At 41.5% G+C, this 22,681-nt stretch overlaps 1 protein-coding gene across 1 annotated transcript in view; it reads left to right on the forward strand.

Annotated features, from left to right (window-relative positions):
- The window catches only part of PDE3B (phosphodiesterase 3B), a 2,257,139-nt gene that overhangs the window by 1,746,585 nt on the left and 487,873 nt on the right, over nucleotides 1–22,681 (forward strand). The window contains exon 11 of the mRNA XM_069623736.1: nucleotides 11,601–11,714. Within this exon, the coding sequence (XP_069479837.1) occupies nucleotides 11,601–11,714 (114 nt within the window). The remainder of the gene's footprint in view (nucleotides 1–11,600; nucleotides 11,715–22,681) is intronic.

Consider the following 22,681-nt stretch of genomic DNA (forward strand, 5'->3'; position numbering starts at 1 on the left):
TCCTAGCTGTTACTCGATTATGGCGGCCGAACTCTAAATGGTTGACGGTGATGTGGAATCGATTGGGCGGTCATGTGTATTGCAACAGGCCACCCCTGGAATGATCCAAGAGTATGCTTGGGTACATCGTCGAGTTGGGGTTGATGATGAGGGTGGGTGGGCAAGGGGAGCTAAGGGGAATTGGTTGGCCTTTTGTGGAAGAGATTTCGCCGTTGGGAGAAGTTCTGGTCGCCTGGAGAAGGTAGACCCAGGGTACAGTTGTTCCATGGTTGACAGTTTGTTTTATGTTCTAAAAGTTGCTGCTTTGGGAATAGCGCTTGCCGCCTGGCACATGTGGCACAACTCTTTTGGTCATGGATTCGGAAAGATATGTTATTACATGATACTGGTGATGGGAGGAGAGTGAAACTCCTTACTTGGAATGTTAGGGGATTAAATAACCATGTGAAAGTCAAGAAAATCTCTAATTATGTTACTAGACATGGTCCATCTGTGTTAATGCCGCAACAGACACACACAATGGGGAGCAGTAACCTGCACATAATGCCCAAATGGGGTTCCCAGTGTTTCTGCACAGACTATTCTACGCAGGCCAGAGGGGTGATTACTCTTCTTCATCCAGGCTTGGGGTTTGGATTGGAAGGGCCTAAGGCAGACCAACAGGGAAGATATGTAGTCGTTTGGGGGCAGACTCGCTGGACAACAAAAACTTCTGGTTAATACATATGGGCCCAATATAGACGACCCCTCGTTCTATATGAATATATACCAGTTGATCACTGCCTATGGTTTCTCTAATGTAATACGGGGTGGGGACTTCAACGTGGCGCTTGACCCAGTGTTGAATAGGTCCACCAAGTTATCAGAGCCCCTAGCAAGACTGCCTCCACCCTGGGTAGCATTCTTATACAGTTGTCAATGGTGGGCGCCTGGCGTGTGATGCACCCGCGAGACAGAAGGTATACCTTTTACTCCTCGGTTCATGACTCTGAATCCAGGATTGATTACTGGTTTGTTGCATCAGCCATGTCCTCTGCGCTGCAGAACTGTGAAATTTTGCCCCGTACGTTTTCTGACCACTCCCCAGTTATGATGGAATTGAGGATTTAAGATACCCCTTGGCCCGCTAGAAGATGGAGAATGCCAAGTGGAATGTTGAGTGACCCGGGAGTGGTGGAAACACTGCATGTTGAGATAGCAGAATTCTTCATTAACAATGTGGGAACAGTACATAGATACTCCACTGTGTGGGAATCATTCAAAGTTTGGGTCAGGGGGATACTACTGTCCAAGTCGGTCAGCATGTTGAAGAGCGTTTGCACTGAACTGACGGACATAGAAAGCAAACTGGAGGTATTAGAGGGAAAATATACTCGAACTAGTAATAAGGAACTGCTAGCGGAAATACATGCACACCTACAAGAATTCCATAAAATGGCTGCTAGAGAAGTTCGTTACATGACAGGCCCCGTTCGAGCACGTAGGTATGGAGAAGGCAACAAGGCCGGCAGGACACACTCTAATCTCCTGAAGTATGATATGAAACCACACCACATAACTAGTATACAAACTACACAGGGGGGGTACTAGTTGGAGAGGAGGAGATAAACAAGGAATTTGTTAACTTCTACACCAAGCTATACTCGAACCAAGATAAAAAATCGCCTGAAGACATTGAAAATTATCTTTCAGCCCTCAACGTTCCCCAGCTTTCAGAGGCAGATCGCTTGGTGCTGGATTAGCCGATATCGGTAGAAGAGGTCACGGAAGTCATTAAGGCATTGTCTTCTGGTAATGCACCTGGATCTGATGGGATTGGAGCAGAATTCTATAAAGAGTTCCATGATGAACTCGTCCCGGTACTTCTTAAGGTGTGGGAGGAATCCCTTGAATGTAATATATTACCCCCAACTATGAGGGAGGCGGTGATAACAGTACTTCCCAAGCCCAGGCGACCACCACAAGATGTGTCTTCATGCAGGCCCCTATCACTCATTAACACGGATGCCAAAATATTAGCAAAAGTGATGGCCAATAGACTTTTAAGGGCGGTCCCCAGGCTGGTCCACCCCGACCAAAATGGGTTTATTCCTGCCAGGTCCACAGCCCTTAATCTCCGCCGACTCTTCGGGCTGATGGCGCAGATTGACCCCAAGAGACATGCAGCCGCCATTTCCTTAGATGCTGAGAAAGCTTTCGATTCGGTTTCCTGGGTCTATCTCCTCAAGGTGCTTGAGGCATTCGGGATGGGGCCGGACTTTATTAGATATGTTAAGCTACTATATACTGAGCCGGGGGCCCGAGTACTGACAAATAGGTCCATCTCTGAACTTTTCTTATTGGGCAGGGGTACCAGACAGGGGTGTCAGTTTTCGCCCCTGTTGTTTGCATTAACTATAGAGCCTATGGCGGCTGCAGTGAGACTGAGGCACGCTGATAAGGGCATAAACATAAGCGGGTCTGTCCAATTGATTTCCCTGTATGCTGATGACACCTTACTATATATCCGCGAGCCTAAGACAAATATAGCACCTGTAATGGCGGAAATACAAGATTTTGCTGCCTACTGGGGCTACATGGTTAATCGTTCCAAGTCTGAAATATTTCCACTCACACCATCTACTTATTGCCCCGAAACGCTGCACGGCCTTAAATGGTCAGATCAACATATCAGGTATCTGGGGATCCTGGTATCTAGACACAGGAACACACTATACCTTGATAATCATGAGGCTACTCTCCAGACCATCAGTATGAAGCTTCCGTTATGGGGGCGTTTGCCGATATCTCTACACGGCAGAGTAGCGGTCCTTAAAATGGTAATTCTGCCCAAGCTGCTCTATCTGTTTAATATTCCCAAATGGCCGGGTAGACTCTTCTTTTCTAAGCTCCGGTCCATGGTAGTGACGTTCCTTTGGAATGGGAAAACTGCTAGAATCAGCTGGGAAAGGATGACGGAGGCATACTCCACGGGCGGCATAGCGGCTCCTGACTTTGAGCTGTATTATCATGGGGCTCAAGCACAATTTGCAAAACACTGGTACGATACCGCGCAGGAGACACCCCACGCACTAATAGAGGAATATACTACACATCCCACGAACATTCAATCAGTTATATTTAATACACAATACAAGGACACATGCAAATATAACCCAGTTAGCTGTACGGTTAAAGCATGGGAAGCCATATACAGAAGATTGCGGATAGACACACCATACAATCCAGAGATACCTCTCTGGAGCTATCCAGGTATACCCCCCATGCATGATAGCGCAATACAAGAAGCCTGGGACCCCAATATGGAAATGAAGATTGGAGATATGTTCATAAACGGCAAATTTGTGACCCTGGGGGAAATATTAAGAGCATTTGGAAGTGGGCCACTCAGGACGCTTCAGTATTACCGCATGCGGTCTGCATTCCAAAAAAAGTGACCGCCGTTTCCTGATGAGCCCCAGCCACACCCATGTATACAGGTGGTTACCACTGCGGGAGCCCTGGGAATATCTAGACTCTATGCGGATGTACAGGCCCAAACCCCCACTGTAAACACGGTGAAAGAAAAATGGGAAAGGGACTTGCAGATGCCTATTGACGATGAGAAATGGCACAGATACTATACTGTTCATTGACTAAGAGGGTCTCCCTAAATGCTGGCCTGCGGTTGATCCAATTCAAGATACTGAACAGGCTACACTATACCCCAGTTAAAATAGCGAAATGTACTCCAAATGCCTCGGATGCATGCCCCGAATGCAACATGCAACAGGCAGGGGACTTTCATATGTACTGGGAATGTCGGGTGGTGTTTAACTTTTGGGGAAAAGTTGCTGAAATGCTTGAAGAAATCACTCAGATCCCCCCAGACCTGAAGCCCCAAAAATACTTATTTGGGGACATAGGCAAATGCTCCAAGAAAATTAGACGATTGTTTAATGTTACATGCGCAATTGCTAAAAAGTGTATCCTATTGAAGTGGAAAAATACGAGCCCACCCGATATGAACCAATTTCTTCGTGAACTGGCATATGCAAATGAATCAAAAGAACAATATGTAATATCCTGCCCCACAACCTGCAGACCTAAAGATATATGGGGCCCTTTCGGGACCTATTTATGCAACCAGTCCTCTGATAATGACAAATCTATATAATTCTATGTAAATATCATGACCATGTTGTCTATAACTTGTTTTGTAACTATGTGGTGCAGGAGGTGAAGTGCTATCTATCCCTATGTTGCTGCTAATAAAAATAAATATACACATATACAAATGTTCTTTGGTGAAAGTTCCTCATACATAACACAGTATTATAAATGTTATTTAAATGCCCTTCAGGCTGTTGGTTCTTCCTTATATCATTTATAACTAGCATGCTAACATGAGCTTTGTTCCCCTCTTTGCATGGGCATGGCTGGTCAACTGCTGCTGCATCGTGATACAGTACAATATTCTCACCTCGCAGCAAACAGTAGTTATCAAGCAGGGGATACCCTCATACACACAGTCTGATCTATAATGTATGCCTATGTTCTACTTAGAGTGGTATTGTCGTTCATTTTGGCCCTATGGTAAACAGATTGTTATGAGTTCTGTAGTTTAGGTGGACATAATTTACGGCCCTCCATAATTGGGGCCTGAAAATGTCTTTTCACATTATTGAGGATGCCATTCCAGATGGTAGAGAAATAGAAAAGCATGTATGGGCTCCTGAAGCGTCTGTGTAAACGCCAACTTCATGCTTCAGTTGGCAATATATAATGTTGCAAGAATTTATTCATCCAGCACAGGCTAACAGCTTTAACAGTCATGTGTTGACCACCCCTTCAACTAGCATGTTCTTTGAGATGGGCCCATTCTTTGTGGAGCCGACGTAAATGCATGACTATAAATGCAAAATGCTATGAACTGTAGACGCCAACATTATTGATTTTGACAATGCTTTTTTTTATTTGTACTTTTTTGGTGGGAAACATCTCTATCCCGACTCCAGCCCAATGAAGTACCCGTTTAAAAAAAAATATATATATATATATATATATGCTGCCGTCAGCAAGAGGAAGCCTGGAACATTGAGAGTGCTTGTAACTTTGGAGTGCTGTGATTGGGCAGCTGCACCCAGTGGTCCCGCCCTCCACTCTCTGGAAATCTGCATACATACAGCCCCTCCTTAACACCCGCGCGCGCTCCCGAAGTAGCCCTAAGTAGGCTGTTTGGCTGTTCGGGTGGCGGCAGGGCAGAGGGGCATGGCAAAGGATATGTTTCATATTGGGTTCTTGATCTACAGTTTAAGGTGGGTCTTGGTAGTACAGCAGTAAGAAAATCATCTGTGTACCTAAGAGTGATCCGTCATCTGCACAGTACGGGCAGCAGATTACTTGTATGGTGGTTTCTACGTTGTTACACGCATTTGTGCAACTCATGCTCTTTTATCTATTGAGGTTATGAAATATCAAAAATATACCTATAAAAGGACGGTGCCTTTAACAAGAAGGGAGACTATGACGGGGTATGGGCATACGATGATATCTTGTCTGCCCCTTGGTTTTTACCCCCATGAATGCTACTATGAAAATGGCGCTGGAAATGCCCCTACCCCCTTCTCCTCCTAGTGAAGGTGGGTTGGGAGCCCCGAAAATGATTGTTGGTGATGAATCTATCCTCTTGATTGAATCAGGACAGAATAAGGAGGATGAGATTAGTTTTGTGAGTCTGGATGAACCCCAAAAACTAACTGTGGAAGATGCCTCCCCCTTTTGCCTGACACAGGCGCAAGTAATAGAGAAGAAAATAACAACTCTCCCATTGACAGTTCTTTACTTACCCTATCCCAATATCCATTGAATCAGGAAGTAGAATGGGAAGCTAAGTCTGCCCAGAAAGAAAGCAGGCCCAAAGGGTGTAACTGGGGGGAGACGTCTTATGGGCAATTAACTACACAAATACTTGCTTAATTGCAACTTCATGCACTGCTAATTGGGGATCTAATTAAGGCAGTTGGAACGAATAAATGCAGTCATACTATGACAGAGGTTAAAGTGGTGGTCAACAAAGGGATGAATATTGGATCCATACAGGATAAGGGGATATGTGGGACTATCGAAAAAGAACTTGGGTACTCTCCCCTTGGAAAGATGATGAGGGTTACCCAAGGTTCTGGTGTTGGCTTGATTGAGGGGTGTGCTATTGCAGCGAAAGAGGTACTTGTCTCCTCGCCTAAAATTCAGGAGGGACCACCTAAAAAGTAAACAACATCTCAAAGCAGAAGCCTGATAAAGGGCAGAATAGAATGTCTAAGAAAAATTGGCAGCACCTGATAAGAGAAGAGGTAAATATCGACCTGGTAACAAATCTGGATGTGCCGGCGGAGGAGGACATAATCTGTAATAGGGAGGGTGGCATTGTGGCGACTGGCACACTAACTGAAACAATGAAAAATAAAAGGGAAAAATAAATTTATTTTCCCCAAAAAAATGGCTAATGAAATAGGGGGGAAAGAGACGGACCCACCGCTACAAATTAGAAGCTATGCCCACTGATGAGTCCATTAACACTAATCATGTCTCTACTAATACTCAACCTGAAATTAGTCCATACGTAGATACCAGGCATCCTGGCAACTCTACAGGCGAAGCTGTGATGCATGAGAAAGGGGACTATGTAATAAATTGAGATATGCCAACATTCAAGTCATTTGTGCTTCCTACTGACTATAGGAAGCTGTCGTCATTATCCTACTTAAAGAAGATATTTGGAGGTAAATCTAGTTTCCAGTATAATGGACCAGGGTGGGTCCAATGTCTTGGAGAGCAACAAGAGGTTTGGAGGGAAAAACTGGTACCTGAGGGAGGTGGAAAGGAAGTCGAGACTATAGATATTGGCCTAGCTGGTGATAAGGAAGTAGAGTTAACCTCGACCGAAAGAATGATTTGGAGAGTGATGAAACAAATGCTTGAAGGGGGGAATGCCACACATAATGGTAATGGGGGACCATGTCGAGAAGATGCTGAGAGTGAACTGCCCAGTGTTGAAAGAACTGTTCAGAGAGCGATGAAGTTAATGATGAGGATCCCGTTAAGGTACCCCTTGTAACTGAGTCCCAAAGCCATGCAAACATTGAAGTAGTTGAGTTTGGACAGGGTGAAAGTATGGGCAGAAAGATTGAGACAGCGAACCCTCATGATGAGAATGTAGTGCAGAACGAAGCATACTGGCAGTATATAAATTAAGATCCTTCTATAAATCCTTGGCCATGCAATGAAATACAGTTGAGGCAGCCACATTTCCTGGAATTCACCAGCGTTTTAATATATTACCTGTTCCCAAGGTGGCCCTGATTCATTGAACAGAAGGAGAATTTTGGCCCTATTTAATGAGATACCGAATCTTAGTCTCATCTCATCCGGGGACATTAAATTGATTGATTATGTCCACCCGGAAAGATATGACTATGTTAGAATAGTCTTCCATTCTAGAGCAATTTATGAAGCTGTATTACGGGAGGCAGAAACATTCTATAGGTTTGGCTACGATGTCTGCAATTATAGTAGAGGTATGCAAAATGATGATGGAGGCCGGGACCTGCCAGTCTTAAAAGACAAGGGTATGGAACAGCCCGAAAGGTTAACCAGCAAGCTACAGAAGCAGAATGATGGTGACTCAAATGATTCTAGTTTAAGGTGGTTAGCTTTCACTCTACGAGATTCCATCATGCAGCTACAGGGTCTAAAACGAATAGTTGTTAATGTAGGCATTTTTACCCTAGTGTCTTGGAACACGAGGCGTCATTGGCTTTTAAAAAATTCTCCTGAAATTTGCTTTATGCTATTAAAATGCACTTTTTTTGTCTGCAGGAGACTTGTTTTACTTCTTCATGTGTCCTAGATGGCTTTGTTGTGTATTCGGAACTTGCGACACAGGGGAAATTGGGTAGGCCTTCCGGGGGTCTGGCTATTGCCGCACGCGTTGAATGGGGGCACATTCTAATTAAAATTTTAGACTACCAAAATGGTGTCTCGCTGTCCTACTCAAGCTTACAAACTGTTCAGGTTTGTGTTATTTTCTGGTTGTTAATATCTACTGGAATGTAAAAAAATATTTGACTGATTCTTTAGAATTACTTGGGGCAATCATAGAAGAAGCTTATTCACTCCATCCAGAGGTGATGTTAATAGTTGCGGGGGATTTCAATGTCGAAATACCTGCATGCACGGGAGGGAAACAAACCCTTGAACCAGGAATATTGTCTCACAAGGGGAGACCACATAAATAAGACTACCCAGGGACAATTGTGGGGCAAATCGTTTGCAGACTGGGGTTTAATCAACTCAGCAGAACAGTGGGGGGATATGGTGGACACAGCCACATGGTTCTATGGCAAGTTTTCGTCAAAAATGACTACATTTTTCTCTCACTCCCCTTATTGGTTTGGCTAGTTCAATGTGTATGAGTAAAACTAAATGTAGTGATCACAAGATTTTGGAGGTACAATTTAAAGGGATGGAGTGTGATGTGAAATATGGGGCACGTACTGATATATATGTGGTTAATGCACCTGGGACCCGTATTACTTGGCATAATGATAATGTGGATCGATTTAACGCTTTATTCCAATCTGATTTTCACAACACAAGCCTTGGGTAAAAAAGTAACGCTGTATAGGGTTGACTGTTTTGATCATTATGTACAAGCTACCATTAAACAGATATTACCTGCATCTAAAACAAAACTTCATACCTATGATGTTGTAATTAGAGCACTAAAAAATAACCGACGTAGGGAATTGAGACATCTGTGTACACAGAAATTACCCCATACTGAGAGAGAGGCTCTGGGAAAAAAAAATCAAAAATAAATGGAAGAACCAAATTAAAGCCCATAGAGCAAATTCTTACCAGGTGGATGGCGAAGTTATGCTGCCGGCTTTAAGGGATCCCACTGCTAGATCTCTTTGGGCCCTAATAAGCAATCTTAACATCCGACAGGCCCAAATGCAAACTTGGGCAATATCGGAACAACAGTGGAAGGGTCATTTTGGTATTGTATATGCCCATTCTAAGATCAAAAATCCATTATCAAATTTGGTCATTCAAAACCCATGGGATTTTCCATTTGAACAAAATATTAAACTGCTGATAAGTAAGGCATCTTCCTCTAGGGCGGCCGGGCCGAATGGATTAGCAAACATTATTTTTAAGGGCAATGTAAATGTTTGGGCAAAAATCCTATTCATTTTGTATGTGGATATAGTGCGAGTAATCCCGAACACAGCATATTGCCTACATAGTGCCAGTTTACAAAAAAGGTGATAGGTCATCTCCTGCAAACTAAAGACCTATTGCGCTCTTGGACGCGGATTCCAAGATTTTCTCGGGACTAGTATTGTACCACATCCAAGAGTGGGCAGAGGTAAATAAGATCTTACCCCAGTTGCAAAAGGTGAGTACTGATGCAGGGGGGCTACTAATGAATATTCTACAGTGGCAAACTTGGAAACAAGGAAGTGCGCCAGTCTATGTAGTATCCGTAGACCTAACTATGGCTTCCGACATGGTGGATAGGAGTATCCTTTGGGGGAAACTATACCGAATGGGATTGCCATATTCCCTATTGTCTATATTGTACCATCTGCATGAAGGTTCTAAACTACAGGTTTGTCTAAGTAATACGGGAACCCTGACACAGGCGATTAACGCTACAAATGGTTTGCGCCAGGGCTGTGTCGTTGCCCCTACAATATTTAATTTCTATGTAACAGATGCTGGTAAGGTGTTAGAGACAGTCGCCTTTGTGCCACCAACAGTTGAGGGAATTAAGGTATCCTGGACTGCTTACGAGGATGACTTCATGTTATTCGATCATACTCCGCGAGGACTGCAACGCCTATTAATCGCATTTAGAGATTATACAGCTGCAAATTCGCTCCTGATAAACGCAAAGAAAACTGTAATCCTACGGTTTCACTGTAGTGTTACAAGGGCAAATCCAGTATGGTTCCTGAATCATGAAAAGTTGTGCGTGAAATCACATCTGCGTTATTTGGGCTACTCAATCTTCGGAAATAAAAAGAAACAGAACTATAGTTAATTTATGGATGCAAAGGTTCAGGTACAAATTATTCACCTAAAAATAAATCGATGTGAAATATGGGAAATTCTCATTTGTACCGACCATGCGGTACTATAAATGCAAATTGTTCCCGCAATTCTGTTATGGTTTAGAACTGTTTCCTAAGTGGGCAATTGAGGAATTGGACAAATACGAGGCAAAGATATTAAGATCAGTGTTTCGATGCTTACCTAAGTGTGTGCCACTGGAAGCATTGCGCTATGAGTTGGGTCTGTGTTCCATTAGAAGTATGGTCATTTGGCGCCGAGTATGTCTATTTATTAAATTCATTGTCAGCTCCAAAGAAACTATTTACGATTTGTTGGGAAACGGGATACGAACTGGTACATGTGATATGATATGATATGGCATTTGTAACGCGCCTATACACAAGTGTTTCAAGGCGCGAGAATCCCTAAAAGAATTAACAAGAGAATCCCTAGCGTACCTAGCTTCATTTGGGGCAACATCTGAGTTGCTTATATTTAATCCAAATAAAGCAAAAAAAATGCAGAGCAATTAGATTGGAACATTACCTGTGCTAAGGTTGTAGGAACCAAATAATATAAGCAATTGGTATTGCTGTATAAAACTGGTGGTAGCATGGATCCATACCTGATTAAGTTTCCGGACAAAAGATGGCGCAATTAATTTATGCGTTTTAAATGTAATGTGTTGATGACTAGGGAAATCACAGACCTACGGGAAAGGGGGATTTGAATACTATCATTGTGTAGGTTCTGTGGCATCTCAGGGTTGTCTGAAACCCTGCAGCACCGCTTAATCTTTTGTGATTCATTGCAAAGTGAAAGTGACCGGTTACATTATTTCTTAAAATTTGTGAACGGGGATAATGTGGATCTTGAAAGACTATGGCTCGAAATGTTATACGGGAGTGACCTCTTATTACAGCTTGTAGTAGTTAGATTTTTAAGAAATATCTGTTTGTTAGTACCACCATACAATCTGTGTAAATGAACTGATTTTTTTGTGAATATTTAGTATTTGGTCTGGTGGGTTGTTGTAGAAGTTATAGCCGCAGATAATGAATGTATCTGTAAATATAACTTTTGTACTCTTAATTTTCTGTATTTTGTTATATACTAATCGTGATTTAAATGGTCTATGTATTGCAAGATGAATTGTTTAGATGTATCTAGTTTTTGCTTTTGTATACTGGAATGTTTTTGTAAAGGTTTTGTATAACCCACACAAATAAAGATATATATATATATCTATCACTGGCACTTTTGTGCCAATATCGAACACATACACAGTCGCCTTATGTACAGCGCATATGTTGGTTGACATGCTTATTCGCCCATGGGCAGTTAAAGTAATCGAACACCTTAAAATGTGCTTTTTTAAAGGAAGTCTTAAACTAATTATATTTAATATCCAAGTATAAATGTGAACTGTCTTTATTTGATTCAAGTGGAAAAACAACCCATATTCACTTTTTGTATTTTATGTATTCAACTGATTTTAGACCATAATCGTGTCCATGCCACGGATGTCCTTCATGCCGTTTGGTACCTTACAACGCGTCCCATTCCTGGATTTCAGCAAATTCACAGCGATCATTTGACTGGCAGTGACACGGGTATGTAATAAGTTATTCTGTAGTTCGGCCAAGAGGATCGTTTTACAAAAATGTGTTCTCTCTGCTGAATGAGATGCGTTTGTTATACATTAGTAAGCACGTATCAAGCAACTGAAATGCACCAGGCTGATCGTTATTTATCTAGTTAGGCGTTTAAATATCTAAACCTTAAAAAAGACCATAGTTTGAACCACTTGTACTTCGTGAAGGTGATTTTTCTTTTTCCCCAAAAAATGAGATGCTCATGCTTGAAGCTCTGAATGCCTTTTTACACGTTCTCTCTCACTCTCATTCTGCACCTTTAGCTCTGAAGGGCCCAACCAACAATGCTTCTGAAATGTTATTGTGAATTCTTCTAAATTCTTCATTCTGAATACTTCAGAATGGTAAAAACAGCTATAGTGCTACAGAATATATGCATGGATATGGTGAGCCTGCATTGAATGCACATTACTGGGGTACTATGACGTTCAAACTATGGCGTCTTAATGCTTCCTTTTACAAAATTTTAAGTCTTATACAGTACAACTCTAGCATCGTGCCTTTTTAGTGATTTCTAGACCACATACAGCCTATCTTTTTATTTTTTATTTTTTAGCAAAACTGTACACTGTTCTCCGGTAAAAGGATCTTTGTATATGATACTGTACCCCCGGGTAGTTTTGTGGCATGTTATTGTGATATTTGTTAACCATTGTTATGCAGAGAAAATATGTGCTCTTGTCCAGAACATGCTTTCCTTCCCTTGATATCTCACACACATTCCTCGCCTCGGTGTTTTCATTAGTTTATTTCATAATGTAATAACGCACAACCCAGAGGTGCCAGGGTGCTGTGCAAACAAAATGTAAATATAACATATTAAAGCAATACACATGTTACTTAGTCTATAATCAAATTGAAACATTAGAATACAAATACAATTGAAATAAGCATAATATAAAATAACAAAGGGGAATTAAGAGAAACGAGCAGTTCAGTCAATTACGAAACAGCATTCTGAAATAAGAATGTTTTCAGAAGTATGAGAAATGAACGCGAATCAGGTAGTAGACGAATACAGAGTGGCAAAGTATTGTTCAATCAGGGGCTTAGAAATGCTGATGAGAAAAGACCCCTCGTCTAAACCTGGGAATGTCTATGCGCTAAAGGTCGTTGCTTCTGGTGACCAAGTAGCCTGGCTGACCTAGAGCATTCAGCTTGAAGGATATGCAGCATGCCTTAAATGTTCCATAGGGGTGAAGGGATAACCAGGAAAGCTGAATCTCGGAAGGAGTGATATTATCGCATTTCCTCAAGCTGGTAATAAAACCAGCTGCTGTGTAATGAACAGAGTCAAGTGGGATGGGAGTGCACAAAGCAATATTTCAGGATAATCAGTGAGAAGAATATTACTGCTATCCAGTAGGGATACCATCAGTTTTTGGGTGACGGTTGGAATGTCAGATGGGGGAAGTCAAACTTTTATCGGGACTAATCGGGAGAATTGCTTAAGGCATCATTATGCATTCATCCTGCCAATATGGCCATAAAATGTAACAGAGTCTAAAGTGAAGTACAAGGATTTCACTGTGGAGGCAAGTGTAGTGCAGAAGTCAATTGATGGCAGTGCAGTCACCAATTTGGAAAAGGGTTAAGTAACGTGGCAGATTAATGAGAATAATTAATTTTATCCAAGCCCCCTCACCACCAATGAATCACACATGCAGTCTTCACTGTGTGGTATAGGTTGAATAGGGCTGCCGGGTAAGCCGCCCTCCACCACATCTGCATGCAAATAGGTCTGTGCTGTGCAGGTGCAGTTCAGGACAGCCGCATTCTTCTCCATCTGGGACCCACCCATAGCCTTGGATTTTCACATGTGACTCCTTCTGTGGATGGTACAACTACTTTTTTCTCTCTCAGCCCCTGAAGAAATTCTGCTTAAGACAGTCCGTGTTTTTTTAGCATTCTGCATCGGAAGGACAATCAGCAGCTTTTTCTCACCACTAGGTACCGGTGCACTTTAGGCCTTGTGTTTTTCTTGGCTATAAAGGTGACATATCTCGGCTCTCAACTTCACGCAAGAAGAGTAGATGAAGGTGCTTTGAAGTGTTTTCTCGACTGGAAGTTTGGACAAATTATGGAATTTTAGATCAAGTCCTGAATCCAGGAAGTGATGTCCACGGCACTATTGATGATGACAGGACATTGTTACGTTTTTGTTATACAAATGTAATGTATTTCAAGAAATAAGGTACATTCTGGATGACCTTTCATTTCAATAATGTTAAATGTCTCATAACAATATTTCTCAGCAAAGGTTTGATGCAAACAGTGTTTTTATGTGCAGCCATGTTGCACAAATGACCCATGAACTGTATTCTAATATTTTGGGAGAACATGACAAATCAATCTACAGTATACATTATGGTATTGGAGACCGCTGCCATTTGCATTGTCTCCAGGTGGTCTGGTCGATCTAGAAGAGACTGGGTGGGTTTAGTTTGTGGGTAGTTGCAAAGAGAGGTAAAGGTAAGATTGCTGTGCTTTCTGTCGAGGTTGCAGATCGAAAGTACCTGAGCTCTGCATGCTTGTAAGCTTTCTAGGTGAGAAGTGCAGTAGGCATCAAAGGCTTTTTATCCAGAGGGGAGGCACTGTGTTCATAGTCTGGTTGTTTGTTGGCCAGAGGCTGAGTATGTTGGTTGAAGTTATACGTGTAGTACAGGTTTTTATTTTACCTGGATACCTTGTATTTTGTTATTGAGTTTTTGTTCTTTATGATAAAGAAAAAGAAAGAGATTTTCGTCACCGTTTCCTTTTTTGATTTCTCAGTGCTAGATGCACTTATTGTGTTTTATTTATTTCTATCTCATAGAGTTGCATGAATGAGGTCAGACGACACGTGTTTCGACCCGTAGGTCCTTTTGAATCACCAAACAGAACGACGTTGGCAGAGAATCAGATACAGGGCCAACAGGAGCCCAGCTGTAATGACAGACAATCTTTTGACTAAATGAAACAGAACCCCACTGGGTGACCAGGACAAATCAATTTAGCCTTGAAAAGGACCTACGGGTTGAAACACGTGTCGGCTGACCTCATTCATACAACTCTATGAGATAGAAATAAATACAACACAATAAGTGCACCTAGCACTGAAAAATCAAAAAAGGAAACTGTGTGAAAAATCTTTCTTTTTCTTTATCATAAAGAACAAAAACTCAATAACAAAATACAAGGTATCCAGGTAAAAACTCCTATACTACCCAAACAAATTAGGTGTGGGCTTCACCTCAATACCAAGCTGTGACCTTGCAAACAACATTGATCGGAACTTTATCATACAAAACTAGAGCTAAACAAGGCCGGTTCCAATCCTAGGACCCACTTTTCTGTTCTAGTTATAAGTGTACATTGGTGATGTTCGAAGTTTGGGGCTAGGTTTTCTTTTTAATAAAAGCTGTGTGTGAATGACCGGTATACATGTGTGTGTGTGGGTGTGTGTGTGTGTGGTCAATAAGGTGGAGAGAAATTGAGATATAGTCAAAATGTTGGGAATGTTCTTGGGGTGTCTGCAGTGCTTTCAAATTATTGGTCTTGCTGTCAGTTGCATTATGTTGTGAGGTGCTTGGCTTAAGCGGTTGATGCATATAGATGTCCTGTGTTGGGGGTTTGACATTCTGGGATGCAGGAAAGGTGTTCTCTAATGGTTTTGGTGGTGCCTTGATGTGATGTCTTTTAATCCTTATAAATTCCTGTGTTCTTCACAGACGATCAGGAGCCCTTCCGGCATCTCCTTAGGTTGCGTCTGTTCATGAAAGTTGAACTATTTGAGAAGTGTCTTTTCCTCTGCTTGTTGGGTGTAGATTACACTTCCCGTCTGCCCTGGTGACAAAACATGCAGAACAATTTGAGAGTAAAGGTCAAAGTAGACCCTTTCAAGATAATTTGAGCAGTGATGAGAGGAAGGCTTTAAGCAAGCTCATGGACATCCAATCTATTATCATCAAGAAGGCAGACAAAGGGGGCAACATAGTTGTCATGAATGAACTATATTGGTGCCACTCTGAAACATTTAAAGAGTTCAGGTTGCTACCGTAAATGTAACAGTGATCCAACAAAGGAAACAATGCCTAAAGCACATGCATTGGTACAAAAGTGGAATGGGATAGGATTGCTACATGATGAGGAAAGAAACTTTCTAGTGAATTCAGAAGAGAAAATGCTATTTTCTACCTAAGGTCCATAAAAATGTGTACCTTGTTCCTGAGGTAAGACTGATTATGTCCGGTATTAGTTGGATTACTGAATCAATGTTCTTGTTTATAGACTCACATTTGAGAGAATTTGTTTGTAATTTAAAATCAAACACTGTGATACAATGCATATTCTGGACATCTTAAGATCATTAAATTGGCAGCAGGATTATATATTAGTAATTTATAATGTGAAAGCACTTTATACTTTGATTAGGCACAACGTAGAGCTGGAAAAAATTGATCATTGGCTGAAACAGAAGTCTGCATCCCATTATCAATTCTGCGAAATGCTATCAGAAATGTTAGAATTCACACTGACCTATAATAATTTTCTATTCAATTTAGAATATTATAATCTGTGAATGGGTGTTGCGATGGGAGCGAAGTCTGCCCTGACACTAGCTAATTTTTTTATGGGGATATTTGAGATCACACATGCCCTAGCATTAAGTCAAAACCAAATTGAAAGCCACGTGATCATGTGGAAAAGATTTATAGATGACATTCTGGTAATCTGGAGAGAAATAGAAACTGAACTGGAACTATTTACAGCCAAACTCAGCAACAATCCCTTTCACATTGAGTTTACTTGCATATGTAGTGCAGAATGGATCATGTTTTTAGATTTTGGAATCAGGATCAGCAATAACAAGATTGAGAGTAATACATATTGTAAACAAACTGAAGTGAATTATGCCCTCAATGCCAGCAATAAATTGTGTATTTAAAAGCATACCTAAAGGTGAAATGTTGAGAGCCAGATGGAACTGTTACAAAGAAAATGTGTTTGACAAAGTCACTGAAATTTAATGCAGGGTTAATAATAAGGGCAACAATGAGAGTCATATTAATGAGACTGCAAGTCAAGCTAGAAGCAATAATAGGACAACTTTGCTAACACTAAAATCTAGCAATAGAACTGTAGAAACCGATGTGGTGAGATTCATCACCAGGTTTTCAGTGCACAACAAAGATGTTTTTAAATGTTTAAACAAACACTGGAATGTTTTAAGATTGAACAAGGATTTTCTCCCAATACATTAGGGCCAAACCCAATATTATATTAATGAGTGCAAAGAAAGTAGGGCAGAAGGTCAGCCTGAGATTTTTGGATAATACACCCAAGCAAAATCAAAGCATGTGGCTCACCAAAGCTGAGGGTTTCTTTAAACTTGGCACATATAGAATGTGCGATTATGCTTTTGATAAAATGACAAAGACGGGGACATACACTAGCAAAATCATCAACATCAAAAATGTCATGAATTGTAAGATAACATTTGTAGTTTATATCATTATCTGTCTGCGCAACAGATTTTATATAAGAAGCACGAAACGGGAACTGAGATAGAGAATACGAGAACATTTATATGCGATAAGGACAAAGAACTTGCAGTACCCTTTGGCTCAAAACTGGCTCAAAGAACATAATGGGCAAGGCATGACGAAAAGTAGTTTTGCAGCTATCAGAAGATTCGAGAGATCAAATTAGTAATAACAGGGAACTCAAAATTAGAAGATAGGAAGTATGTCTGATGTTTTAACTTTAAGCAATTCAAGATGGTTTGAACAGAGATGACAAACTGAATGTGTTTTTAGAATGAAGTTCAATGGCACATGTGCATTTGAATTTTGAAGTAGGCCCTTGCGTGGAACTGGGTCGGTAAGAGTCTTTCCGAGTAGAAGAGTATGACCTTTGTGGTAATTCAATAGATGTGTTTTTTCAGGAGAACCTAACCGGGTGGGGTCGCCCAACTGTGGATGTGCCAGGTGCATCAAGGCCAAGCTACCAGCTGTTTTGAGTGCATGAATGAGGACATTTGAATCAAGATGTTTAGATGCAGGAATAGAATCCTAAAGAGAGTTGTGCTAAGTGGCATGGTTTAGACGTTCTTAATAAGCTGATCCTAACCATGTTAGAAGAATTATGGCAACAAATACGTTTTTGTTATCTACAACACCAGGTGCTACAGAAAGTTGAGAGACCCAGCCTCAGGCTTGACCAATACGGTTTTGACAATTTCAAGATGGCACGTGGGATTAGCGCAGTTCAGTATGGAACTATTTTAGTATTTGGAACTTGTGAAAACATATTTGGGGAAACCTAACCATTACAAATTTAAATTAATTAAAGGGTCACTACATATTTGGTTATGCGAATTGCAATGCAATATAAATACAGAGTGTGCACTTTCCTATAGGCATCAATCTATTAAGAATTGAGGTCACTCATCTGGTAATAGAAAGGTAGCACTTTGGGTTTGGATGAGTGCACTTGGTGTTGTCCACAATTTTTATTTATTTATTGGTCATTTATAACGCTCTTAATACCAGCAAGTGGTTTCTAACCGCGGGATCGGGATTCAAATCTGTGTTGCGCCACGTTGTCTTGCTTCCAAGACAAACACATTCCCCCTGAGCTATCCTTCCAACCCATTGGCACAGTTTGCATGTTGTGCTGAGACAATTATGCTACATGGGTTAGTTTCTAGTGGTTTTGCTCATTTGGTAAGCCTGGAAACGCTACAGGTGCCCTTTCTCTGGCCATGTTTGGGGTCTCCAGAATGTTATGTAATTAGGCTAATTAGGTGAACAGTGTAAGTGTAACATATTTAAGTGAATTGTATTAGAACTCACAAAAAAACTAACCATATATTTATATATTGTTTCTTTTTGTTTCCCTCCAATTTGTCTACCTACATGTCATGATCTATGTGTCCCTGCTTTCCTTGATTTTTTTCTTCTCTATTACGGCATGGGGTGCTTTTATGTTCCATCTATATCACTCTTCTATGTTTGCATTGTTTGTATTTCATGTATCTATGGCATTGGTTTTGTTTATACTAGCATTCCATGCATGTTTACTAACATACATTTGATCTAATTGAATTACATTATGGAAATGACTGATTTAGTTGTTAAGAGTCCTGAGGAAGAGCTAAAAGCTTGAAATACATATCGGCTCCAGCAACTAACAATTAATCAGAGGATTGAATTCATAATTATTTAATGGACTGGATTATTGGCCAATTAGTGATCTGCTCTCTGATTGAAACCTAGTGTCCTAAAGTTGTCTAGTTCAGTATTGGGTCGTTTGGGGCACGACTACATTATCTGGGTTTGTCTGCGACGCTATGTACAAGGAAATGCTAGGCACTAGCTCATAGGAAAGGTTTGGTTCTCCAGTGAATGTGTTTTTACACTCTGTTGTCAGGGCATTAAAGAGCCAGGTGTTTACACTTTTCCTGAATTTCAGATTGTCCTATAGGATGCGTTGCAGTTTTTGGCTGCCATAGTGGAAAAGGTGGAGCCTCTCTATCTTTCTATGTAAAATCTTCAGGTTTCTAATAGTCTGTTTCTTGATCTTCGGTCTCTAGTTGGTTAGTAGAGTGAGCTTTTGTTCTGCAGAAGTTCTGGTCCTTGACCTTCAACTTCTTTATGAGCGATGCAGAGGACCTTGAATGCGATCCTTTTTGATTTTGGTGCATTTTGGTGGCATAGCCACCAAAATATATCCAACAAATTGCTACAGATAATAAAGGGGAGCCAAGAAGCAGTCTTTGTGGTTGGCATGACAACTGAAAATGCTTTGCCATACAATTGCCAATGCACTAACTGTTGCTACACGGATGTAATTCAATAGTGGCTTGTTTTTTGTTTAGCATATTTTCTCCCCATCAGGAGTACTGTTGCATATCATGTTTCTGTGTAACTTTCAATGCTGCAGCGGTGGAGTGATCTCTTTCCGAGGAAACTGAAGCAGGCCTCCCTTCTCGGGCCTGTGTGTTATTTTCACTGGGATCAGACGCAGCGTTGTAGACCGCTGCAAGCCAAGCACATTTTCACAGCTGCGAGGCACAAGAGGAAGTCAGAAGGGTTGCCACCGCTGGAGGAATGTTGAGAAGCAGGGAAAGGGACAGCAGAACCCAGGGGAGGCTGCCAAAGCAAGATGAGAGTTCCACAAGTGTTAGCTCCCCTCCTCCTCGCTTTTCCTCTCCCTCAAGCCTGTCATTTTTGTGTGGGTGAGGGAATGTGCAGTAATTTGCTCAATGTGAGGAGGCCATGTTGGATATTGGAGCAATCCAACACAGCAAAATCATAAAGATGTGGCAGCATAGATGGGGGTTGAGGGTGGAGAACAAATGAATATATCCGTAAACAGCCTTTCTCTCTGCCTTGAACCTGGCCTTCCCGGGTCTGGGCAGGCTCTTGTGGACTGGAGGAACAGAAAGCGCTTTGTTTCCTCTTTGCTTGCATGTCTGTTGTGTAGATATGTCCTACACCAAAGCTCAAGAAGCTGTCGCCAATACTGAATATTCTTTGGAGTGTCTGACAGAGTATAATATAAGCTACGGGAATAGTAGCTCTACACTTATTTTTCTAAAGATGCCACAGACTATAAATACATCAGAATTGCTCTTCTAACATTGAGGACGTGTTATAGTACCTGCATGTTTGAGGCAGGACCAGGAAAGAAGGATGGTATAATATTATCCTGATTGAAATGAAATGTTGTCATTGTCGGAGCTTTAAAGGAAGGATCACAACAAATATCCCTTCCAGTTGAATCTCATGCTCTTGCACACCTACGCCCGCACCTTATCACATCCTCCTTTAAAACTTTCCACCCTCCTCCTTGCACCCTGGTACCTATAAATGCAAAATGCAAATAACTTCAGTAAATGCCGAAACTATTGGCATTGCCAATGCTTGTTTGGATTGGTAGCCAGTGTAGTGTTTGGAGAGCCGGTGTTGTGTTAATTCCTGCTGAGTCTGAGTAGTAGTCTAGATGCTGTGTTTTAGATCCTTTGAAGATTTTTTGTGTGGTAGTCCGGTATACCTAGGCAAATGCTGTTTGTGTAGTCAATACCTGAAAGAACTAGCGAGATGACAGGCAGCAATCTGTGTGTAAAGGAGATATAGGGCATAATCTGTCAAATAGAACTCAGTTGATAGAAGCACTTGTTGACTATTGCATTGAGTTGGCGTTACAGCGTGAGCCCATTTTCCATTAATATGCCTAATTTCTTGATAGTTTTAGATGTTTTAGAGCAGTTATCCATTTTCAAATGCCATGCTAGGGGTTTTTCAAGTGATACTTGGGGTGGTGAGACTATCCTTATTTCTTTTTTGTCTGAGTTGAGTTTTAGGTAGTTAGCCGTTATACATTTGCTTTTTTGCATAAGGCAATTGCTTAGGGTAGTACTGGAGTTTCCATTGTCTGCCATTTTGTATATGATTTATGTGTCATCTGCTAATTATAACAGGAGAGTCCATAACGTTTTTTATCGATCAGTCTGGAACTCAATTTTGGCTGTTGCCGTAAAAGTGCATATTGAACAATGAAAAAATCTAATATAACCTATAAAAACACGCACGATTCATACAAATGTCATAGGTAAAAATTGGAAAACTATAACATTTTATGTTCTTCATCAAAGGGGTCACATATATGTTGAAAAGGAGGGACTTCATACCTTGGGAAGTCCAGAGGGTTGTGGGTTTGACCGAAAGGGAGAAGCCCAGTGATTTCTGTTCTGTCCATTTGGAAAGTTCTCATCCATTGTAGAGCTGTATTATGGAGTCCAATTATTTTGAGCCTTCCAAATAGTGTACTGTGGTTAACAGTTTCAAAGGCAGCTGAGATAGCGAGGAGAATTAGTGCTGAGGTGATTTTATCTGCTTTGATTTTGAGGTTGTCCTAAATTAAAACTAATGCTGATTCAGTGCCTCTGTTAGCTCAAAAACCATTTTGTGATTAGATTCTACATACGGCACGATTTCTAGACAGAGTGTGAGCTGAGTGTGAGCACTTGCCTGAGATCCACGTTTGCAGCCCAGAGTCTTTCCTGCTGTTTTCCAGTGAAAAGGAGGAGCCTACATAACCTTGCCACACCCGCAGTGCGAAGTGTGAACCAAGTGTGAGCAGTCTCCTGTAGTTTACTGTAGGGTGGCTGCGGAGGAGATTGTAAGCTCCACCCGAGAAGTGACTGGGGCTTGCTTCACAATATCTAAGGACTAGGCTTGTTGCGATGAAGATTTCTGCCTAGTGTTTGAAGGGGCAGACGCAGCGAGAAAACGTCCCTGCTAACTATAACAACACAGAGGTTAGTGACTTGCTGTTTGTAAACAAATTCTCATTGACTGCATATGGGGCTACCAATTCCCTTCGGGATGAAAGGAATGGGGAGGCTACCAACGACAACCAGCACTTCCCTCCTTCTCCCTTGTCTCGCCCACATCTGGTCCCTTTCATGGTAAACGCCCAAGTGACACGTTGACTGTGCTCTACTTAGAAGAGCACGGAAAAGTTGAGCATGCTTCGGTTTACCATTTGCCACAAGTTAAATGGTCGTAGCTTGCTAATATGACAGAAGACACATTTTATGGGCCGCTGGAGCGGAAAGGGAAGATTGGTTTAACAAGTTTGGAGGGGGGAGTAGAGGGAATGAACAGACACTTCAGATGGAACAAGGTTCGTCTTCTGTCGCAGAAGAGAATGCTGCTTTGCTACAGCATTGTTCGATGCCCACCTATTCTCGTGACTTAACAAGTAATGAACATGGCTCGGCTGTGGTTCCTTTAATGCTTTCAGTACTTGAACTGCAGGAACCTGCCAGTAGCTTTATGGGCAACCAATGCAGTTGACAAAACCACCAGGCCTTTGAGAAGAGCTCAACATTCCCTATTACCAACAAGAGTAAGGTCAACGGAGAGGCGAGGGGG

This window comes from Ambystoma mexicanum, chromosome 11 (assembly GCF_040938575.1).
Source record: "Ambystoma mexicanum isolate Mex_15411 chromosome 11, UKY_AmexF1_1, whole genome shotgun sequence".
Lineage (NCBI taxonomy): Eukaryota > Metazoa > Chordata > Amphibia > Caudata > Ambystomatidae > Ambystoma > Ambystoma mexicanum.